Source organism: Drosophila melanogaster, chromosome 3R (genome assembly GCF_000001215.4).
Source record: "Drosophila melanogaster chromosome 3R".
NCBI classification, from domain to species: domain Eukaryota; kingdom Metazoa; phylum Arthropoda; class Insecta; order Diptera; family Drosophilidae; genus Drosophila; species Drosophila melanogaster.
The window spans coordinates 31,450,832-31,474,184 of NT_033777.3; the positions used below are offsets into that span (position 1 = coordinate 31,450,832).

At 47.6% G+C, this 23,353-nt stretch overlaps 4 protein-coding genes and 2 long non-coding RNA genes across 9 annotated transcripts in view; 4 read left to right on the plus strand and 2 right to left on the minus strand.

Annotated features, from left to right (window-relative positions):
* Gprk2 (G protein-coupled receptor kinase 2) overlaps positions 1-7,042 on the plus strand; it is a 52,629-nt gene extending 45,587 nt beyond the window's left edge. The window contains exons 4-13 of one of the 2 annotated variants that reach the window (NM_057519.4): positions 2,480-2,575; positions 2,635-2,755; positions 2,820-3,425; positions 3,564-3,669; positions 3,744-3,933; positions 4,376-4,624; positions 4,697-4,854; positions 4,913-5,122; positions 5,217-5,480; positions 5,543-7,042. In NM_057519.4, coding sequence (NP_476867.1) covers positions 2,480-2,575; positions 2,635-2,755; positions 2,820-3,425; positions 3,564-3,669; positions 3,744-3,933; positions 4,376-4,624; positions 4,697-4,854; positions 4,913-5,122; positions 5,217-5,480; positions 5,543-5,635 — 2,093 coding nt within the window. In that variant the 3' untranslated portion in view covers positions 5,636-7,042. The remainder of the gene's footprint in view (positions 1-2,479; positions 2,576-2,634; positions 2,756-2,819; positions 3,426-3,563; positions 3,670-3,743; positions 3,934-4,375; positions 4,625-4,696; positions 4,855-4,912; positions 5,123-5,216; positions 5,481-5,542) is intronic. The other variant, NM_001276214.1, reaches the window with a different exon arrangement.
* Positions 7,043-7,548: 506 nt separating this feature from the next.
* Positions 7,549-9,038, minus strand: Loxl1 (Lysyl oxidase-like 1). Its single transcript, NM_079868.3, has 2 exons — positions 8,047-9,038; positions 7,549-7,991 (listed from the first exon to the last, which is right to left on the minus strand). The coding sequence occupies exons 1-2, from the start codon at positions 8,888-8,890 to the stop codon at positions 7,753-7,755; spliced, it is 1,083 nt and encodes a 360-aa protein (NP_524607.1). The 5' UTR covers positions 8,891-9,038; the 3' UTR covers positions 7,549-7,752.
* CG11334 (uncharacterized protein) lies at positions 8,991-12,206 on the minus strand. 3 transcript variants are annotated; one of them, NM_170551.3, is made up of 6 exons: positions 11,999-12,206; positions 10,983-11,137; positions 10,090-10,325; positions 9,799-10,031; positions 9,569-9,732; positions 8,991-9,510 (listed from the first exon to the last, which is right to left on the minus strand). In NM_170551.3, the coding sequence occupies exons 2-6, from the start codon at positions 11,112-11,114 to the stop codon at positions 9,181-9,183; spliced, it is 1,095 nt and encodes a 364-aa protein (NP_733430.1). In that variant the 5' UTR covers positions 11,115-11,137; positions 11,999-12,206; the 3' UTR covers positions 8,991-9,180. The 3 variants fall into 3 exon arrangements, with proteins under 3 accessions (NP_733430.1, NP_001263144.1, NP_651868.1); NM_001276215.1 differs by lacking the exon at positions 11,999-12,206 and adding an exon at positions 11,565-11,636; NM_143611.3 differs by lacking the exon at positions 11,999-12,206 and adding an exon at positions 11,204-11,347.
* A 263-nt stretch (positions 12,207-12,469) lies between these two features.
* Positions 12,470-13,303, plus strand: CG11333 (uncharacterized protein). The gene is made up of 3 exons (NM_143612.4): positions 12,470-12,653; positions 12,711-12,920; positions 12,983-13,303. Exons 1-3 carry the CDS (start codon positions 12,519-12,521, stop codon positions 13,250-13,252), a joined length of 615 nt encoding a protein of 204 aa, NP_651869.1. The 5' UTR covers positions 12,470-12,518; the 3' UTR covers positions 13,253-13,303.
* A 4,968-nt stretch (positions 13,304-18,271) lies between these two features.
* On the plus strand, positions 18,272-19,147 carry lncRNA:CR45554 (long non-coding RNA:CR45554). The gene has a single exon (NR_125304.1). It is a non-coding gene; the product is annotated as a long non-coding RNA:CR45554 (long non-coding RNA).
* A 3,062-nt stretch (positions 19,148-22,209) lies between these two features.
* On the plus strand, positions 22,210-22,907 carry lncRNA:CR45555 (long non-coding RNA:CR45555). Its single transcript, NR_125305.1, has one exon. It is a non-coding gene; the product is annotated as a long non-coding RNA:CR45555 (long non-coding RNA).
* The last annotated feature ends 446 nt before the right edge of the window (positions 22,908-23,353 follow it).

Here is a 23,353-nt window from a genome sequence, read left to right on the forward strand (position 1 = left end):
ATCTAGTGTCAACTTGTTGAGTCGTAAATAAGGAGAGGACTCGCCGCTGTTTCTCCAGTGATGAGTACTTATCCTTATGCTCGTCCGCATCCTGGCGCTGGGTCCCTGCGTCCGGACACTCAATTAGATAGCCGGATTGCGGCCATTGCAGTTGGCAGTCGCTCCGCTCAGTCGCTCCTCCGGCTGACAAATTGCATTTGTAACCGCTTGACTTGGTGCAAGGGTGAAAACCGGAGCCCAAGATGGGGACGCTATTTTTCTTATTGATTGGTTTTAATTAGGAAAGCCATCAACCGCAAATTAGCCTTGCGATGGCTTCATTAATATGTTTTTATAGCACTTTTCCTCCACATCCACCGCCCATTATTTTTGTTTTCCTTCTGCACATCCACATGAAGCATATCAGCCAGCCAGCAAACTGTGCTGAAAGCCAAGCGCTCACATAATACGATTTATTTGTTTTGAAAATGTTTTCCTGACTTTCGCTCGTCCTCCTGCAAGTTTCGTAATTCATTGAGATGCGGCGTTGTTTCTGTTTTTACGCCTCGCCAAATAATTGCCAAGAACTTTACAAACTTTTGTGACGTCGGTGGTGGTTATGGTCAGAAGAGACGAATGCCAGTCAAAGAAAGTTCAATTTTAAAGAGCACTAACGACCAAAAAGTTTATTACACCGATAGCATTTGAGAATACCGATATATGTACTACCATATCGGGATGCTTGAATTTAATAAACTGAATATATCCAAGGATTGGCATTATAATCCCATAATCCGAGCGCGCACTTGGCCCACACATTTTATATTTGCTCAGTGCCCGGGTCTGTTGACTAATTGTTACTTGGCCAAACTTCGGCGAGCCCCTCGAACGCTTCGTTTTGCTCCAGCACTCAGCAGCGCCGGCTTAGGGTTAACTTTTCCCTTTTCCGAAACTTTAGCGGGTAATTTCATTTAGCTAAGCGCAGAGCAACCTCATCCTCCAGGTGGTGGTGGTGCCTCCATGGAAATTACGACTGTTGTTGCCGCTGCCGCTGCTGCTGCCCTTCAAAGTTTGCGAGTTTATTTTTGCATAATTGCACTGAGACTAAATTAAATGCTCACGCACTGGGGGATCCTTCGTCAGGGAAACTTTAAGCCAGGCCAAAACTTTTGGCAGCAGACTGTTGGCAGCATAAATAAGTGGCTAATGCTCTGTGGCCAGACAAGTCTGTGTATGCATTTGGCGCTCAGAGCCCCAAAGAACGAATGTGTTTGCAGCAAACGAGGCAGTCCAAATAACAAGATTGCGTTCACGCCAAGAACACACCTACTTTGTAGTAAAATTACTCCTTTGATCAATGTATAGCATACTTTCCCGGGTGGTCCAGTAGTTTTGCTTATATGACGAAAATATGAATGTAGTAGATGTAAATTAAACGGGATTCCAAGTGCCATTATCTGGATATTGAATCAATGAGCAAAGGATGTAGGACATAAATTCGTTGCTATTTCTTTGGCCACGACTGTGGCTATGCGATGGGCATATTAACCCAGTTTCCTTGACTGGCTGTGTTGCTGTTCCACCCGCTTCATCCACTTCCGGCCGAACATTGTTGCGAACTCGCTTACGTTTTGCACTTGATTTTGACTGCTTCTGACATTTATGCCCTCTCACTGGACTCCACTCCACTCCACTCAATTCCATTCCGTTCCTTGCCAGACGCCTGGCTATCCACTTAATTTTCTTGCTGGATTTTATGGCTCCACTATTATCGACTGGCCTGACTGGCACTGAGAGAAAGGACTAGGAATGGTTGAGGGCGAATGGATGATATAGTGAATTATTCAGTGTAATGAGCCTTTTGTGTGGTCACTTGTGAAGAAAAAATGAAGGGTCAATACCGAACGACTTGAATTTGGCGACGGAACTAGGAGTGTAATAAGCCCCCAAGATTGAGTTAAGCTCTGTCCAGGTCCAGACGATCTCTCACCTCCGAGTGGCCACGTAAACTGATTCATTTCGTTCCTACAGCCGAGCCAAGTGTCACGAGTCACGAATCAACAGACGGGACTCAATGCAGTTTGTTTGTCTTGTTTATGTGAATGCATTTTATGCATTTCGCATTGGAAATATTGTTTTTATGGCTTGTAGCTAGTGCAAATAAAAAAGAATTGCCGGCATGACGTTAAACCAGACGAAAGAAGGACAGCTTGTCGATTGGATGCGGATGTGGAAGCGGAGTAGCAATCAATGCAATCACGTTCCCAGCCCCTGGTTTAGTGCAAGCAAACGTTCACTTTACCTTTGCACTCGAGTGCCAGGGAAATCACAGTGTTTGCTCCGGAGATGGGAATTAGGAATTCCATTCAAATTGTTATTCATAAAATGCCAATTGAGTGCTGTGGCTTCCGATTGAACTACTGAATCCCAAGACCTTGTTTGCCCTTAATAAATGTTTGTCGACTTTCGTCTCAACTGAATTCTGTTCTTTGCATTGCAGGTGGTTCCGACAGCAACAAGGGAAAGAGCAAAAAATGGCGCAAAATATTGCAATTCCCACACATATCGCAATGCATCAACCTGAAAGACAAATTAGGTGAGCTTTCTGGGAGTGCCAAATGCATAGTTTGTACTGACATTCTCCGTCTTCCCCAGATATAAGCTATGGCTACGTGATAGATCAGCAACCCATTGGTCGTGAGCTCTTCCGTCTGTTTTGCGAGAACAAACGGCCCGTCTACTTTCGCTACATCACCTTCCTGGATGAGGTGGTCAAGTATGTGGTGCTGTAAAGGCTCTGAGGTCACAGGCGGCTAATCTTTTCGCTTTCCGCCTTTCAGATACGAGATCGAGTACATCTCGAACCGCATATTCATTGGCCATGACATCGGCCGTCGCTTCTTGGATGTCGAGGCACAGCTGGAGCTGCGCAACGGCAGCGGGGGCGACGCCTTGGACGCCGAGACGCAGGAGGAGCTGCTGCTCAACAGCAGCAATGCCAATCCAACTGAAACAGCTGAGACTGAACACTGCAACAATACCACCGCCAACAACTGCAACAACATCAACAACAGCAACAACTCGCAGCACAGCAGCGACATCAATCACAAGAAGCTGGACACGCGCAATCACAACGGCGACGACGCCACTGGGAACGGGAGCAGCCACCAGGACGACGGGGACGAGAGCGTCAAGTGCCAGGAGGGCCATGACGATGCGGAAAAGGGTGGTGGCGGAGAGGGAGGCGGCGGCGGAAAGTGTGTCCCCGTGGGCGGGTATCCTGACGAACTCGTGTTGGACGTGCTTAACGATGATCTCATTGCGCAAGTGCGTAACAAACTCAACAGCGGCGGCAAGGACATCTTTGCCCAGTGTGTGAACGCGGTTAAGGCGTTCCTGGCCGGCGAACCGTTCCGGGAGTTTGAGAGCTCTATGTATTTTCACCGGTACGTCCAAGAATTCTTAAAATATGTTGATGAGTCTGAAAGGATCGAGCGATATAATAACCACTTTTTGACTTAACACTGAAGTAAATTCTGAGAAAAACTGTAAATAACTTTCCGTCCTTATTTTCGCCCAACCAGATACTTGCAATGGAAGTGGCTTGAGGCGCAGCCCATCACCTACAAAACGTTTCGCATGTACCGGGTGCTCGGAAAGGGCGGCTTCGGCGAGGTGTGCGCCTGTCAGGTAAGCCAGGAAAATAGCCACCTGTGGCCACCTGACCTCGTTTTCATACACACACCCCGTCTTTCTGTGCACAGGTGCGGGCCACTGGGAAAATGTACGCGTGCAAAAAGCTGGAGAAAAAGCGCATCAAGAAGCGCAAGGGCGAGTCGATGGTGTTAATCGAGAAGCAGATACTGCAGAAAATCAACTCGCCGTTCGTGGTCAATCTGGCCTACGCGTACGAGACAAAGGACGCCCTCTGCCTGGTGCTGACCATAATGAATGGTGGGTGTTATCGAGTTACTCTGTTGCCCAATGCTCAAGAGATGTCCAATACAGATGTCCATTGGCAGCCAGTTAGGGTTAATTAAGTGCTGGGACTTTTTATCGGTTAATCCAGTTAGTTTCCCATTCGATGGCATTCATGTAGCTATGTATCCCGTGTCCTTCGCTGCCAATTATCCGACAGTCTGGCATTTGCATGCATTCATTAAAACGATAACAAATGCATGTGTTATCCCAGCGATGATTGAGTTTGCAATTTTAATTAAATTCCTGGCATTCAAGCGGCTGGCACAATGCCGAAGTCATCCTGCCAGTTGTCCGTCCGTCAATCCACGACCTAATTGAATTTGTACACAAAAGCCAAAGCAAGTCAGTCAACCAATCAGGCTCCCAGGACACGTCATTGTTTGAGGAAGACAATCAACGTCCTTTCCTTTTGCAGGCGGCGATTTGAAATTCCACATTTACAACATGGGCGGCGAACCAGGCTTTGAACTGGAGCGTGCCCGCTTCTATGCCGCCGAGGTGGCCTGTGGACTGCAGCACCTGCACAAGCAGGGCATCGTCTACCGGGATTGCAAGCCGGAAAACATCCTCCTTGACGATCACGGCCATGTGCGCATTTCCGACCTGGGACTGGCCGTCGAGATACCGGAGGGCGAGATGGTGCGCGGCCGGGTGGGCACAGTGGGTAAGTATCCGCTAAGCTGATTGAAATTAATGCGCCCAGCTAAGCTACTTTATTTCCCTCCCAATCGAATAGGCTACATGGCCCCCGAGGTCATCGACAACGAGAAGTACGCCTTCTCCCCGGACTGGTTCAGCTTCGGCTGCCTGCTGTACGAGATGATCGAGGGCCAAGCGCCGTTCCGGATGCGCAAGGAGAAGGTCAAGCGCGAGGAGGTGGACAGGCGCGTTAAGGTCGGTCATAACCATCAGTATTATATGGATTTTGGCTAAAGCCTTCTTTCCCCCACAGGAGGACCCCGAAAAGTATTCAAGCAAGTTTAATGATGAAGCCAAATCAATGTGCCAACAGCTGTTAGCTAAATCGATAAAGCAGCGCCTGGGCTGCCGCAACGGTCGCATGGGCGGGCAGGATGTGATGGCCCACCCGTTTTTCCACTCCACCCAGCTCAATTGGCGTCGCCTGGAGGCTGGTATGCTGGAGCCACCCTTTGTGCCAGACGTGAGTTGACCCGACCGATTTGCATACATGCCGTCGTGATATTGGAAATAACTGTTTGAAGCTCGAAACCTAATCGTTTTGCCATCATCCACAGCCGCACGCCGTTTACGCCAAAGATGTGCTCGATATTGAACAGTTCTCTACGGTGAAGGGCGTCAATATCGACGAATCCGACACGAATTTCTATACGAAATTCAACACAGGCTCCGTGTCCATTTCCTGGCAGAACGAGATGATGGAGACCGAGTGCTTTCGGGAACTGAATGTTTTTGGTCCCGAGGAGTGTCCCACGCCAGATTTGCAAATTAATGCAGCGCCCGAACCAGACAAGGCGGGCTGTTTCCCCTTTCGCCGGAAGGTTTGTTTGACTCAGCTTACTCCTGAAAGCAAGTACCTGTAATAACTGAATCCCTTTTGCAGAAGAAGCAGCCGGCTCGCACTCAGCCCATACCCATTCCGGAGCATCTGTTAACCACTAGTCACAGCGTGTCCTCCACGACGGTCGAAAGCTGATAGCAGAGATCAGTCGAGGATGCCTTTAAGCGGACGCCTGACGTAGACGTCGACACATAGCACAAATTGCGCACAGTTACCCCGGATCGGAAGAGTTCAGCAGGAGCATAATAACTTTAGAGCACAACCTAATTATAAAACCGAAACTACATCGGTTTATCCTTCAGTTGACGCGCAAGAAGCATTTTTGAAATTGTACTTTTACATCAAATTTTCTAATGAAAGTTGTTCAAGCTGATTTCGACACACAATATATATTTATAAATGTTTCAAAAAGACTCCTAACCGAAACAACACACACATTGAGCACACATTAGAGAGTTAATTAATTGTAATTGTGGTAACAAGAATACCACTTACTATACCACTTTGAGAGCTAAGGCCGTCAGTTTGTCACAGCACCCAAAAATAATGTTACTTAAATACGAGCGCTATACAATATACACGCGTCGCCAGAAGCGGGACAACGGCGGATGGGCAGGAACAGCACTACGTAGACGGCTGAGTAATATGTAATTTTTGTATAGTAGTTTGTGATCGACGGGACAGCGTTGGACGATAGATGTTCTAGTTAGCATTTGTAAGTTAAGAAAATGACATGAATACTCGAAAACTTGAATGCATTTTTAACAAATACTTAACACATGCTACTACGTTGTACATGCGTAGATGCGATACAAGCGTGCAACCTAATCAGATGTAAATGTAAAATCTTTAATTATTTATACGACTCCTAAGTTTTATTGCCGCACTCTTTTGCTAAGCTTTTCATATCGTTCTTTTACTTTTTCTGTTGCCTAAGTTTAAGTTGCCGAAGGTTCCCATGGAAGAACGTTATTACTGATATTTGTTTCGTCACGTAATTAAATGAACAGCAGCAGCAGTTATGCTAACTAATGCAAATTCATTGAGATATCGATGTCAGCTAGCGTCTAAGTTTTGTGTAATAGTAGCGTAGGCATTTTGTAATTAGCAATTAGCAACAAAGAAAGAAACAAAAGTAAACCAATTGGAGAATTTATTATGTTAGTATGAAAATTAATTATGATTATCGAACCGGTTGGCTGGCAGCATGGAACGCGCCAGCTGAACGTCTTAGTTTCAATTCACTTGATTTAGGCACAACTAGTAAATTGTAAGGCATATAATGAACAACTACTAACAGCACAACCAACCAGCATTCAAAACAGCAAACGCCATCAGCATCAGCTCCAAATCCAATTTAGCACCACGACTACATAAAGTAAACCAAACTGAGCAAGCGCCGAAATATTTATCTCTAGCAATTAAAGGCATATTTATAGAGCATCGTAAATACCAGATATACATACATAAATAAATCTATTCTGTAAGCGAAATAATACAAAATACAACCGAAAAGTCAAGAGATGGACACTCAAAAACAATAAACGTATTAAACTATCAAGTTGTGTGGCGTTTCATTCTTTTCATTCAGACAAGGTTAAAAAGTAAAGGACGAAATATAAGATTTTGCCCATTGGGTATGCTAGGTAAGCCATTTAAATTTGGCGCCAAAGAATACACTTCTGATGGTTGCAAAGAATTGCATACTTTTGGGAGTGCGCTTTTGCAAACTAACGGTTGATTCTAAGAAAATTTTACCAGCTGGTAGGCACTTGCTACAAATTATGTTCGCCTGGTATTGAAAATCAAAAAACTTGCTACATGGGCACTGCGATTTGACAATCTGTCGGCCAATTTGACGGCTTGTTTGAATTGAAATACCAGGCGAACAGAAATAACAGCAGGTGGATAAACAAAGTTAAAACTAATCAGCGCCTACTGGTATGCACTGCAGTATGACACCCAAGTGTGTCGGCGCCGCAGAAAAGTATGCCGCATAAAATAATGGTTCGACTTTTGTTGCGGCTCCCAAAAGTATACCAAGAATTATTGTTTGGCAGTGAAGAAACCGCTACTCCCCAAAAGTATACTAGCTTTATTGAAGTACACAGATTAATTACGATTCTAAGCCCTAAAGTATTCATTTCAAATGATCCAGCCATCTAGCATTGGCAGGCGGGAAATTCTTAGTATCTAAGAGGTCACCAGAGATGGCTCATACCGCTATTTTACTTTCTAAACTGTACACAAAATCAAATCTTAAACCAAAGCGGCTTTCGCCGACAGTTGAAAATCCTTGTCGTCTGCCGTACGCCAGTGTAGTCAAGAAGGCACTCAGCTCCGTTGTTCTCGAAGGATATCTCTCCCAGCTTGTACTCGGGATTGAGGGCCACTCGCAGGATGTAGCGTCGGTTGATGGGAACTCGGGTAACATCCACCCACTGGCAGTCCAACACATCGGTGTAGGTGTCTGCGCAGCCCACGGAAATGCCTGCAAGGAGATGGGTTACTAGTGACTCCTTAGAAGCTGTCACAGGTGCACGTACCTTGGGTGGTGTTGCCACAGGTGTACTTTTGCCGTACTCCTGGCCGGCATTCACTGTCCATCAGGCAAAAGGAGGCCTTGTGCCCCTGGGCCACCTTCCGGTAGTTGAGGTCGTAAACATCAAAGGTGGCAAAAACATTCATGCTGTGGTAGTGTCTGTGGCACTGGTGCCATACCCATTCCTTGTAGTTAGCGTATGGGCTTACATCGGCGGTGCCCACATTGGAAGCCTTAACGGAAAAGCGAAGCAGTATCCTCGCAGCGTGCGGATTCGTCCTTCGGATCTCGTAAGCGTCGGCGGAAACACAGTGCTCTTCCATGGCGCATGTGAGCCGCGACATGGGCACGGCCTCCAGGCGGGCGGTTCTCTCGATGTCCACCAGTCCGATCTCCAGGTCAGCCGAATGGCTAACACAGGCCGCAATGCTGACATTATGGTTTCTGGCATTGCAGAGGTTCGGGTAGTGGGACTCCCGGATGCAGTCGGCTAGGCGACGCTCGGTTCCCCTGCACAGAGTGCCCACCATGCCCCAGGGATACTTCCGGCTATCCCCGTGCTCCGTTCCCTGGCTTGCCTTGGAAGCGTAGCCCAATCCTAGCTGTCGGCACACCACATTTGCCTCCCGCATGCTCCACGAAGTGCTGCAGATCGTACCCCATGAGGCGCCAAAGTCAAAGCTCACCTCCACGCGTCCCTCGCGGAGGACTTGAATACCGGCGAGCGCTGCCTTGTTAGTGGCCAGTCGGACCATCATGTTTCTATAGTTGTTCTGCACGTTGAGGTTGGCCCAACCTTGGCTGAGAACCACTAGGAGCTGCAACAATTGAAACCGGAACGAAGCCATCGCCCATTCAGCCCCTTCTGGTGGAGCACACCCAAATCGCAACCAGTTTTAAAGTCAATGGAACAATGCGCCAGTAGGGTAACAACTGGCAAATGGGGCTACATGTGTAGGAGGTATATTGTGCGTTGTGCTTCCCAACGGATCGACCCACATCTGCTTGGCAGGCGGGAAAACGTTTGTATACAAAACTCAGCTGGCAAAATGCCTATTCCGAGCGCGCGTGCTCTGGTTTCTGCGGTTTCTTTTTTTGGGGGTATGGAGTGCATGTGTAAACTACTTCTGTGCGCCGGTTAGGACTCTAGCAACTTAGTGATGGCCTCTTTCAGTTCCGCCGGCTTGAAGACACCGCGTTCCGTGATGATGCCTGTGATCAGAGAGGCAGGGGTCACATCGAAGGCGGGGTTCCAGCAGTTAATGCCCGGGGCAGCGATGCGGTGCTCTCCCACGTGCGTCATTTCCCGGTCGGGACGCTCCTCAATGATGATGTGATCGCCTCCGGGAATCGCTAGATCGATGGAAGTCAGAGGGGCGGCTACGTAAAATGGCACGTCGTGGTGCTTGGCAACCACGGCAATCTGGTAGGTACCAATCTTGTTGGCCGTGTCGCCATTGGAGGCCACCTAAGGAAGGGAAGAAACCATTAATCGAAAATAGTTAATCATTAAGAGGCTTACTTACACGATCTGCTCCTACAACCACAGCAGCCACATTTTTGGCCCGCAGCAGAGCCGCCACCATGCTATCCAGAACCAGAGTGGCGGGGAATTTCTCGTGGACCAGTTCGTAGGCTGTGAGGCGGGCTCCCTGATTGTAAGGACGAGTCTCTGTGCAATAAACGTGCTCTAGAGCGAAAAGTGCAAAAGTGCGTAAGTAATCAATAAATGTACCAAACTCTATTAAGTACTCACCCAGTTTTCCCAGCTCGGCCAGTTGGCGGACCACTCCCAGAGCTGTACCGTACCCGGCGGTGGCCAGGGAACCCGTGTTGCAGTGGGTAAGCACCCGGACGGATCCCGTCGATCCAGCGGGCGCTTTACCTGCCTTCGCCACGCCCTGTAGGATCGCCTGGGCTCCATTCGCTCCAATGGCACGGTTATCGGCAATGTCTTTTTTTAGCATAGCTTCGGTCGCGTCCAGAAATCTTAAACAGAAGGGGGTTAACTTTGTGTGCTCGTCTCGTAGCCCAGTAAGGAGGTTACCTATGCTTCATTTGGGTCACGTCGATTGCCTCGTCCTTGTAAAGTTCGTTGGCCAGGGTGATGAGCTCGTCGGCTGCGATCTTCATGTTGACCGCCGTAGGCCTGGCGGAAACCAAATAGTTCAACTTTCCCTCAATCTCCTGCCGCAGTGATTTCTTGTTCTCAAAATCCTCCGGGTTGATTTCCACGGCCAGGGAGAGGCAGCCAACGATAGCGATGGCCGGAGCACCACGCACCTTCAAAGAGTCAAAAATATTAGTTTAAATTGCTTGTTTTATTTTTAATGGTCCCTTAAACGCACCCACTTTTCATGACTATATGAAACGAGTACCCATTAATAGTCGTGATCAATCAAGATGCTAAATGAGAATATTTAAAATATCAGGCTGTCATGCTGTTGTCATGTCTCAAATGAGACCGTTGGGGCAATAATTTCGCTGCTATATTGTCGTTATTCATAAACAAGAGCGAAGAGCAGACAGATTAGGTGGGTCAGCCTATCTTGGCTTATCAGATGACGATGCAAAAGGCGGAGTAAATAGCTTACATGGAAAACGGCGAGGCTCCACGTGACAAGGCGCGTGCTCACACATAAACGATCGGCCACCAATGGGCCATGGGCCATCATCTTCTTGTTGGGGCATTAGCCCAGTGGGAACCGATCGCCAAGTGACGTGCGCGGAGTAGTTTTATTTTTGGCAAGCGTTTTTAAATTTTTAATTTCAATTACGTTATTTATAGCCGGGCAAGGGACATACGACAAGCGACAAGAGACAAGCAAGCGATCGTTGCGCAGATTAGGAAATGTACCAACAGGCATTTTAATGGCAATATGCCGGGGAACGTGGACTATTAAGGGAGGCAGGAAAAGGCGCTGGCCTAGGCATTCTCACCTGCATCTTGTTGATGACCTTCCAGCCATCCTCCACTCCTCGCACCACCACGTACTTTGACTGACCGGGCAGGAGCAGCTGGTCGAGGATCTCCAGGCTGCCCCGCGAGTACTTGATCGACTGCAGGCTCATCTCTCCAGGGGATTGTGCTGAAACTGGAAAGGGTTACCGATTAATGTGTGCACTTTTTGGAGGAAGAAGCAGGGAGACGGGCAACCCACTTGGACCACTAGTGGGCGAATCGCTGCCAACTAATCAGTTATTAATCGAAGGCGATCAGTTTCAGTTTCGGTTTCGGTTTGAAATTCGTAGCTTTAAACGCTCCCTAACAACGACTGCCAGGCAAACGGATCGGTTAGCAACTGAACGAGCCTCACGGTTGGGGCGTCGGAAGAGTTTGTTTCGCAGACGAGCGAGAGTGCCGAGAATGGCGCCGGTAGAGCAGGCGGTACACAAAAAGAACACAGTCCGACTTCCACGAATGGTACACTTATATGTAATTTGAGTGATCCTGACGAATAACAATTGCCAACAGACCGAGTTAAACATAACTTCAATAGATGCTATCGATCAGGGTGTCACCTTTTCGTGCAGTGTACTTGGCCAAGGGCGTGGCAGTCTGGCGGAGGGGGGGGGGGGGACCTCGTCCGCGACATCGTCGATTAATTCGAGTCGGGGACATCGGTGGCTGGGGCTTCCCTCCGCCGCTTGCCCCATTGATAAACGTTGGGCGCTCGCGTTGAATTTCTTGCTGACAAGTGTAGCCCGGCAAGAAATTAATCGCGCTGCTTATCTGTCGGCCGGTTATTGGGCAATTTTGAGTGTGCCTTAATTAATGCGACTGCAATTAGTTGGGCCGCAGCGTGACAGCGACTTGTCCGCTGGTCCTGTGCCAATAAACCGCCAGATGGAGTGCGTCGGGAGGAAGGGATTGGGCAGTCATCACTATCCCCATCACCATAACCATCAGCAGTTTTGGTGAATTTGGGGGCAACTGGTGGTTGCCGCAAGCTAACCTTTCGCAGCTGTGTAGCAGCTGAATGACTCCCAACACCAGGTGGTACTGGTGGCTTCCGGGGAGCGAAATCAAAAATCAGGAATCGGTGCTCGCGGTTATCGCATCGGCAACGCGCACGTTTTGTTACTTGATTTATTTTTAATTTTTGATTTACGAATGCTAGTGCGGGCAGTGTGGTCTCCTCTTTTTCCGCATAGAATACCAAAATCTTCCCGTTCCACAACAAGCCTGATTTAGCTGTTTTGTTTGCAACTTTTGTAAATCTTACGGCTATAGGAAGCATTTTCAGGCAAACTCGGACCTATTATCATTTTGTTACTTTTGGTTACTTTCCAGTTATATACAGCAAGTATATTTGTTTAAGCCATAACTCACCATCCCGCCACTTTGGTGAAGTAGAAAGTTCGTGAAGTAGTCCCTAGGTGGCGCTAGCCAAGCGCCAAATTCAAACGGAGCAACCGTTTGCCTTAAGTTTTCAAATATTTCATTTACGCATTATTACACACCCAGAATCAATCATGAGCAAAGTCAGAGGACCAGCTTTGTACCGCCTGGTGCCCTCGAAAACGCTCTTCATGCTGTGCGACGTGCAGGAGAAGTTCAAGCCGGCCATTCCGCTGCTAAGTTCGCTCATCGAAAACACTACTAAACTGGTGAGACAGCGAGAAGTGACAGGATAATGGTCGGGTTCTAATGGATTCACATTCCAGCTGGCAGCCGGCAAGGTCTTCCAAGTGCCACTGCTGGTCACCGAGCAGTATCCCGAGAGGCTGGGCAAGACCGTTTGTGAGTTGGACATCAAGCATGCCTGTGCCAATATTTCCAAGACCATGTTCTCTATGCTGGTGGAGCCGGTACGTAAGAGTATGACTGATATCTTCGGTGGCAAGCCCAAGACGGTGGTGCTTTTCGGTCTGGAGGTGGGTTATGGCTTGAGTTAGGGATTGGTTTAGCAAAATGACCCCGCTTCCACATGATTTAGACACACGTCTGTGTGGAGCAGACGGCCTTCGACCTGGTAAATGATGAAATCGATGTCTGGCTGGTGGCCGACTGCTGTGCGTCGCGTCACAATCAGGATCGGGACTTGGCCTTGGAGCGCCTGCGTCACATTGGCTGCAACATAGCAACTTCCGAGAGTGTGATATTTAATCTGCTGGGGGACAAGAACAACAAGTCCTTCAAGGAGATTACTCCTCTGGTGAAGAAGATCTCCGCAGACATGCAGCTATGCCGCGTCTCAAAAAATTAAGCCTGGCGGCACTTTTCATGTCTTTCGCTCAGTAAACCATCCTTCCAGCCCATGCAGAGTGTGTGTCACCTTAGAAATTATGAGAATTATGAGAGAAGGACCCACCGGTAGGGCGGCCTCCCTGTCCTCGTCAACTCATAAACATCTCGGCCAAGTGGACATCTGAATGGAGGAGCATATGGGGCTACCCCTTTTTGCCCAGGCGGCGCCTTATAAGAACCATGAAGACACACAGATCCCATGCCAGAAACATCCCATCCTATCCCATCCCATCCCATCGATAGAAACAGCAGCTTCTGCACGGCAGTGCTGCCAATTTATGCAATGACTTTGACTCGGCTCTTTGGACCTGGAATTGGCTGGCTGTGCAGTTAAATTTTATGATGCAATCGCAACAATCTCCAGCGCCCATCTAGCCATCTTCAATCGGCGCTGCAGGCATCCCAGCCAGCGCTGCAGTCATCCGGCGGTACAGCGATCGTATCCGAACCAAGTGATGGTGACAATGTAGGCAGGCGTCTGATTGACTCATAACAGGCCACGCAAACATCGCGATCTTGATCGCCATTTGCATGCCAAGGAGAGGATCTCCGCCGCCTCCGGCAGCTTGCAATTTATTTGCCCAGTCCGGGTCCCATCTCTCTAAGCCCCTAAACCGCTGCAAAGCGCAACTTATGGCGATGGCATCTCGGCACGCGATAAGTCAACAACTTATCCGAGTTCCACTCTAGGGATCTGATCCATCCAATTAGGTATGCCCCTCGGCTGTGGCTTTAATTCTGTCCATGCCTAGGCGGGAAAAGTGAATTGGGCTAACGGCAGTGTGCGTAAGCCTTTGCCGCCCAGCGAATCCATAAATTGCTGGCCTTGTAACTGGTTTTTATATTACCGGTGCCAACGAAGCTCACATTTGGGATATTAATAAATTCGGTTTTCTTTTTTCAGCCGCACGATGCTTGCTGGCAAAGAGATGATAAATCTGTGAAATTGCCTGCGCGGTGTGCAAATGAACACGGCTCCATTTCCATTTCCATTTCCACTTCCACTTGCATCTCCCAAGTCCGATCCGCGATCTGTGATCCTCGGCAGCTGTAGATGTTGCTGCCGTGGAAAATCGATGAAAGATTGGGAATTTATGTGCTGGCACGCCGGCAAGTGGCAACTGTGGACACGCTCATAGATCAAATCAACCGGGGCGCAGCCTAGGAACCGCCTAAATGGCAGCTTCCTTGGGTAACCATAAACAAACTGGAATTAGGCGAAACCCAGTCCCTAAAATTAAGAAATTTATCAAGCAAATGCCGGGTCAGCAACAAAGGTCTGGAAAGACTGGATCCACCGCCTCCTCCATCACAAGTTAATCCCCGCGGAGCCATTTATCCCATTTGAATGGAGCATTGAATGGAGCTTGTCCACTTCGCTGGCCTGGCTGGCTTGGCTGCCTCGAAATTCCTAAAACTCGGTTGACAAATGTGAGAATCCCAGGCGGCGCCTTCAAAGAGCCTGCAGTGCAGCTCACTGCTTGCAGCCTGTTCGCTCAGATTGCATAATTTATGGAGCCGCCTGCCCAAATTAGCCAAAATCGAGATGCTCCCCCATTAATGAGACATCTAATGAAAGATCGCTTGCATTTCCCACACTTTGGGCCGTGCTTGGCGTTTCTCATGCCACAATTAGTGCAATCATTTCTTTATGCTAATTATTCGTTTGTTCTATACAATACCGCTCATTCCAAAAGGGGCGCGGTCGCTGGCGGTCATAGGGAAAATTCTGTTTCGGTTGCCGCCTTCCAGTTCGGTTTTCGTTTTTTGGTTTGAGTTTGAGTTTGAGTTTAAGGCCCCACGTCACCTGTTAACCCACAAAATGCATGTGGCCAGTGACCAGCAATTAGACGAGTGAGATATGTATCTCTAGCCACTAAGTGGCTGCGAGTACGTCTAATTAGCATATGGCCCACAATGTATACATCTGCATCTGTTTTTCTTTTCTGGGGGCGTATTTCTGGGTGTGAGATGCCCAAAGCACACGTATTAATTAGACCTGGTTATGATTGCCGGTCTCGGAGCAGCAGCGATAATCGACCGCTAACAAGAAGCCGGCTATCGGTAGTCGGGAGTCGGGAGTAGGGAACCGGGAACTGGGAATTGTACATCGGATGGCGGAAATGCGTGCACAGGAGCTTTGCTACCCCAATCAAAGAGGTGATTGGGTATTCTTCATGAGTTTTCGTGGTTGTTCACTTAGCCCGTCTGATTGTAATTCGGGGCTCTTTTTACCGAATTCTTACGGGTTCTCCTGATAATCAAATTATATTTTTGTTACAAAAAAAACTTCCAGATTGCATGATAGCACAGTTCAACAGAGGGTGATATTCATCAAAAGACTTGAAGCAGAGGAGTTTTGCGAAGTGAGCCACCAGAATGTATAGAATGCATATATTACGTTGTATTTCGTATATGCATGCTTATTTCCAGTGGCTCCACCTGCTCCGCAAATTGAATGGTCAGGATGGGACAATGGGTCAGTTTGGAGGACATGGCGGGTCTCCTGTCATCGATTAGGATCGCCGCTGTTTATTTGCCGCTTGTCCGACCGCTCAAACTAGATCAGGCGGAGATATGAATGCTGTTTACACCATGTCTCCGAATGTTTTCTCTCAATCCCAGTGCTATCTTCACTTTTATCAAACAATGCCGCAACAGCAACAATGGCGCGACATTTGAAAAGCAGTGAAAGGTGGCCAGTGGCCAAAGCTTCTGCCAGCGGTGGCGCGGTGCTCCACTTGGCTGTTGGCTCGGCCTGGAAGAACAGTCGCAGTCATATATGTAACTAATTTGCTTAAAAGCAGGCACAATTGGAGGCCAATTCGGCCGAGCGCTTGGCTAGACCACAAAAGTCGCCGAAAAAGATTTACACAAATTTATGCTGGAAAATCGGATCGCAGACCGCGCGCTTATGGGCAATATATGGGCAATTGGCCAACAAAGGCGGTCGAGTCCAACACATTTGCGTGCTTTATGGCCGAAGCCATAAACCCTCTCTCCATCTTCGCATCAAAGTGACTTGGCTTGCATTTGACTTGCAGTTTATGCAGTTGCAGTTGCCATATTTGGGCAGTTTCACTTGTTCGGGAATCTTCTTCTTTGGACTAAGGTGGGGGACAATTAGATATGCGCCGTGTGCACTTACTTTCTAACCAAATTAGCATACACTGCTGGCTGGCTGGCTTCTCAATGCATTCCGCTTGGAAATTCCATCCTGTGATTGAAAAAGAAAGTGACAAGAGGATGGATTAGGATCCGCAACTCATAAGGAACTGTGCTTTTCATTAGCCAAGTATCGATTGATTGCCTCAATCGACTAGCTTTCGCCGACCCAGCCCCAAAAACAGAGCCTGCTCCCCATGAAATCCACTTGACTTAAATGTCGAAGGCTGTGCCCGTGGGTCACTTCCCTGTGCGGCCAGGTCAAACCATTGTGTCACGACTCTCCAGAAACACCTAGTAAAAATGGAAATGGTCGGCCGACGATGGTTGTTATTAAACCTAGGTAATTTGTGCAGGGTCTACAAAGATGCCGCCAAAACTCTTGGATTGGCAACTGCAGAAAGTGAAGTTGTGGGTCGGCAGATTCACTTTCTGGCCGGGAAAAACAAAGGGCCCAAGAAGCCAGCCAAGAAATGGGCTAACGATAATGGCAAAAGAGGCCCGACCTCTCAGCCTCTAACTAAATGGGCTTATTAGAGGCGTCGCTGCTCCAGTTCATTGCCCGAGACTCCCACCAGAAAAGACTCTGTCAAATGCATTCAATTAAGGTTAATTTATAGCCACTTCCCATCCGTAATTACCAAACGAAAATGTGTCAGTACGTTGGCAAAACTCTGCGGTTATGAATTGTGAAGATCTCCACTCGAAGCCATTGTCCAATTCGGCTGGCCGTGATTAATGGAGTGTGTGGCCGGCTGATCGCTGGAAATTGGCACAGTCTGCGGATTGGTGGTCAGAGTGAGCGACGTAGGTGATGTTCTCGAGATCATTTGATGTCCAGTTAGCCGGTTTTCTTTGGCTTCAGCTTGGCTCAGCTTGTTGGCCTGTCAGGCGGCAGCGCAAAACTGACAGCCAACATTGACATCCAACGACGACAACGGAATGGGTAAATAACAAGGGGCTACAGGCCGGGATTCCGATCCCGAGTCTCAGGTCCAAGTCCACGTCCGGGCAACGGTAGCCGATGTCGGACATTCAAATAATGGAATGATGTTGTACCTGTGCCTGACCCATATCAGTTTTCTTTGTTCCGTGTGCCTGACGGGCTTTTCTGCCCGGGAAAAGTTCAGCAGGTCGCGAACGGAGGTTTTTGGCATATGAAAAGTGAAAATCCCATTTGAATAGGAACTGGGCATTTGAGGCACTGAGAGATTGAACAAATGAACGGTCTGTCCGCTCCTCGGGCGCCCGCAAAAAAATCGTGTTGACAGTGAAGTGAAATGTAGGAGGTTTTATGCTGATTTTCACAAAGTGCAACAGCTGCTTGCAGCCCGCAATTTGCCAGGAAAATCAAAAGTGAAGGCGTTGCGGGAGATCTTCTTCTTCGGACAAGGCTTTCATTAAATTTCCAAGCGAATTGCCAGCGATCTGCCGAAGAACCCGAACCGAATACCGATTTAGCTTTTGGAGCAAACACAGAGCACTCGAACGCTTTTCACTCGAGCAGCATTTCCTTTTGTCTTTGCGATCGGGCTGGCAAACGGGTTTTCCCATTGGACTCAAACTACGCTTTTCGACTCAAACGTTAGCCAGGGTGTTGATCTTTATTTTAATTTGCGGGGCGCAAAAATATCTGGGCAAAGTGCTAATGAGACATAATGACATAACAGCCGCCAAGGCCAGGACTAATTTATTACTTCTACTCCGCACCCGAGCTCCCTTTGGCCCCATCCCCCACATCCGTCGGATGCCACTGCACTTGGCCGGGCCAATATTTCCTAATATTCGCAATCATTTAACTTAATGTGCGAACATTAATTTTCCTAGCCGAGGATGAGGATGCGAATGGAAGGCGATCCTGCTGCCGGCCAGGGCAATCTGCAATCTCCGCCTGGATCTTACCGCATTCATCGCTGGGCAAATAACCGAACACGATATTCGCTAATGAGACTGGGTAACGCAAGGTGGGCGTGTCGCCGTCGGCCTTCGTGAGCTAGCAACAACAAACAATTCAATTTTCAATGCCTTCGGCCGCCCAAAAACAAAGCATAGGGGCAGGGGCGGCGGAATAAAACATTTGCAATTTATAGCTTAATGCATGCAACGTGCGTCAGATTGCACCGCCAGATTGCAAACTGCGAGCTGGAGGGAGAAGGAGCCGATGGTGGGAGTTGGACACGGAGTGGGAGTGCCATCTTTGACTTGGACACTCGGGCCTTAAAGCCCTGATCTGCCGTATTAAGTTTCACTCGGCGGTAGCAATTTGTCACTCACAAATAAAGCATTCCCCGAACCCAATTTCCATTCCCGCGTAGATTCTCCAGAGACTGTGAGAACTCCAGGCGAAGAGGCATCATTAAGTGCGCCGGCCCAGACACTTTTCAATGCCACTTGTGTTGACTTTTCAACCCAAAAGCGAAACAAAAACGAAACCAACTAGCTGGTCCGTGAAAATGAAAACGATTCCAGCAAAAGAGAAAATGCGGCAAGTGTGTGGGCCACTCGGTATCCCAGTGTTCGAGTATTTCAGCTCAGTGTGATGGCTGTCACTCACTTGGCCGACGGACCAGCGGAACCACTGGTGCCGCAAGGGCACCACAATGGTGGTGCAGTTGGCGCTCAGGGCTGCCCGAGTCACTGGGTCAACTTGGTGAAGGCAATGCAATGCAGAGGGAGACAGCCAAATCGGATCCAAAAATTCAGATAAAAATATTTAAAAATGGACATAAATACTATATTAAATACAAAATTGAATTGTGCGCGATTTGAAAAAATAAAATCCATTCAGAACTAGATTTCTTGGTCAGTCCATAATTTGTTTGTCTTGTGAGCGAGCAAGCACTAAGCATGCCTTGACTAAAGCGCGCTGCCGAAACAAAAGACTGAGGGCACAAACTTGGCCGGAACGCACTTGCTGCGTTTCGCGAGTTATTGTTGGCTCTCGCTTTTCGTTCGTTCATTTCTTTTGGCCACTTCAAAGCTGCCGCTGAGCAGCCTGGCACAATGCGTCTTAGCCCACTTTGAGCAGCGAAAAATCAACATCGAATTATGGCAACAACAAAATCGCAGTTGGCCTGTGCAGACTGACAAGTGGTACAAGTACAGCGTACATCCAAACATCCATCGCACCTACCCCCTGACTTCTACTTCAACAACTACCTCGCCAATGGAGAATTCTGGGCTGTCGAACATTCTAAGCGCACGCGGTGAAAGTCTAGAAACGCTCGTCGGGGCTCAATGACAAGAAATTCTGGTCTTCATAATGAGGCTTATAAATGCTTTTATGGTGGCAGCTGAGGAGCCCCATCACAACTAACTACAATTTGGCATGTGCACCATTTATTAAAGTCATGCGAAGTCTCATGCACTTGTGGCAAATTGGCTTTTTAATTGCTCTGTTTTAAATTTAATATTTCATCTGCGATCGACCCGTCGATCTCCACGGCCATTATGCAGCTGTATTTCGATTTTGTTGGTTTTTAATTCGCCCGGATCGAATGAAATTAATGTGAAATCGATCTATCGCTGATGTGCGGAAAATGCGCCGATCATTAATCTGTCAAATTGAAAACGGCAAAAAGCTTCCTCGAAGTAATAGAGTGAGTGATCTTCTGGCAGTCCAAGCAGTCGTGGCCACAATTTGTGTCAACTTTATCGGGAATGGCTCAGATACTTCCCCGAGTTATATCTTCAGGGAGCGATCCGCAAATGACAAGTTCCCAGGAGTGCTGTTAAGGGCTAGATTGCAACCGCCTCTTCCGTCTAATCAAGCTGATTGCCTGCAGATGCCAAGCAAATATAGCCATATGCATATATGTATTATCCAACCGATGGCCGATTGCTTCCTGGGTTATGACTTCTGCGGCTAATGCCAAGAATTAGTTGTGGAAAAATTAACACCACTCGGGAACGGCATTGACCACAATGCTGATTGTTCTCAGTTCCCTGTGTGTTGTAAGCTGAAAACAATTTACGGGAACCAGCCTTCTGCATTCTGCATTCTGGATTCTGGCCATTGGCCATTCGCCATTGGCCAGCTGTTTGGCCAAGTGCATTGACCGCCTGCAAATTGCACTCTGTAGCCAGTTCGCTGCACAAATTGATTTGAATGAAAGCGGAGGGAATGCTGATTGTGCTGCCAAGTGGCCAGATGCCATTTTCCGTTTACTGTTAGCTCATCTCTGATTGATTTCTGCTGCCGCTGCTTCTTCTGTCACCTTTGACACATTTGCCAACGGGTTGGGCCGGATTGGACGGAACTCATCATTCGGTTGCAAGGAAATTGAGTACGGTCAGCTGACCTCGACTGCAGCAAAGGGGAATTCCTTGGATCAATTTGTAGATGGAAGCTTTGAAATATTGCCTTATATCGATTATCAAATACAAGGGAAAACTATTTTTCCAACGGGCTTCATAAAGAACGGGTCATTGAATTTCTACTCAACTATTGTTTATTAGGTACTCTGGAAGATTAAATTACATATAAATTCACCTGTGACGAGAAGTTTAAGCATAACCCCAATTAAGACATTTTTCTTTTCTAATAAGTAGTCATTATTTAAGCATATAATTTTTATTCTAATGAAATTTCATGCTTGCCTTTTGTCAGTTTAAGCTTACTTACTACAAACTAACTAAAGCAAAAAAACATCTTGCAATCTTATTAAGAGCTACCTTGATTATGCAAATGCCACCAACAAACTGTGCATTAAAGGTTGCTGAATGCTGATTATGGGAAATACTGGACTGCACAAGAGAATGGAATTGAGATTTGCTGCTGGAGCTAATCTGACACTCTGTCCTTCTAACCAAGTCAGTCGCGGATTTGCCAGCTGCCGTTGCCCTTTTCCTATTTCTCCTATTTTCCATTCGCCTCGCCTTCCCCAGCAGCAAACATCCACTAATCTCGACAATCGTCCAAAATCGACATGTAAGGCCCTTAAAATTCATGTATTCCTCACCGGGTTGGACTCCACTTAAAGCGGTGGGCGTGGCAGGCCTGGCAGCCTGTTAAGCAGACCACCAAAAGGTAAAGCCGGAGACCAGGATGGGACCGCACTTCTGTTCAGTGAACAGGGGTTTCGTTTTCGGCAATTATCAAGATGATGTTTGCCAGTTGTTGTCTGCGACATTCGTTAGATGCAATGCTCGGTTGCAGCCCAAAAGTCGTAGGATCCGTTGCGGAATCGGGAGGCTTGGCTTCGCTTGATCTAGGGGAGTCTAGTCTGGTGTGTTCCTTGGGAGCGAAACTAGAACTTGGGCGTGGGTGTGGGTTGCACTGGGTACCACCGCGGTCCCTATTCCTAGCCAAATCCCTTTTACAATCCGTGGCCCTATATCGACTGGTCATTAGTGCTCAATCGTTAGACTTTTAAATGCCCACCACGTTCTGCCAGTTGTGTGCTCTGTTTTGCTACGAATATCATACCAATTAAGTGGGGGAAAACACACGCCGAAAGGCAGCCGAAGCATAGTGTCGAGCATCTGTACACAGCTTTAATCACGTTTCTAACGATAATACTGTTTAAAATGGGGGTATAATTGAGTATTGCTTACATTGTAACCCACTATGTATGGAAGTGTTGGAAAGCCGTGCTTCAAAGTTACCAGTTACCAGGCTAAACATTTCATACTATATGTACATAGGTACATCTAGGGTATCAAACAGTCGAGCTCGCTGAGTGTGCTATCCTTCTATTCATTTACTCGGACAGATATATCACTTCAGCAGCTGCGTTATACGAGTGCAGTGCAGTGCTCTCTCGCATGTACAACCAATTAGTCGATTGGCGCAGAAAAAGATTGAGGTCCGTGCTAAGAAAACGGCAAGCTGCTGAAGATTCATAAATCAACACAATATTATAAAACAATCGGAATGCCAGTGCCCATAATCGTTAATTGCAACTACAGGACAATGTGATGTGATGGCCATGACCGTAGACATCGATATGGATATTGGATATTGGATATGCGACACCGACACTGGATTGAATGTGGATGTGGAAAACAGAAGCTGCAGCCAAATCAGCAGATGCAAATGCAAATTGCCGAGAAGCGTTGAGCGTGTTGCGCCAATTTGCTTGGCCTGCCAACGTCTGTCAACGTCGAGTGGAGCCCTTCTTGGCCAGATTGGCTTAGTAGCTTGGATTCTCAGTTACTTGGCTTCTCGGCTCCTCATGGTCCTTGTCGACCATTGGCAATTACATGCAGCTCACGTCCTGTCAGAGTTGAAAGATGACAAATCAACTTGACAGCCGCGCCAATTTGCATGGCCACATGGCCAGCGAGTAAGATGATGCTGATGATGACTGCACAGGAAAAAATTAGATCATCAACTTGATCAATAACTCAAATAGTATTGTTTGGTCCAGACCGTAAACTTTTGGCTTTAATGTTAAAAATCTTTACTTTGGAAGGTTCCCCGAATGGGACTTGCTCCACTGCTAATTATCCGTTTTCTCTTTCGATTTCCAATAATAATGTGAAATATATATCAAGTGTAAAGATTTGGTTCATATAAAGATGTAATATTTCGTTGAGTGTGTATAGACTGTGTGGGGTGCAGAGAACACGGAGTCTAGAGATCAGGAGATCTAGCTTTCGCCACCAGCCTTGACGCCCGGCATTGTGTAATAATTGGCAGTTCGTGGAAAGCTTGATTTTGAAGCCGATTAATTGGATTGCTTCTTGAAGTTGCAGTCGCACTTGAAGTTTGAAAATGTGAATGCCTCTTTGGAATTCGATTGGCTGAGGCTAGGCTACGCTAGCCAGGAGCGGGAGCATTGACATGGCCAGCACCCAGATTTCAGACCTCAGAAACCCTAACCATTGGCAGGTGGAATTAGCATATTAATTTACGGCATCGGCAATTGCACCCATTTTCATAGCCAATTCT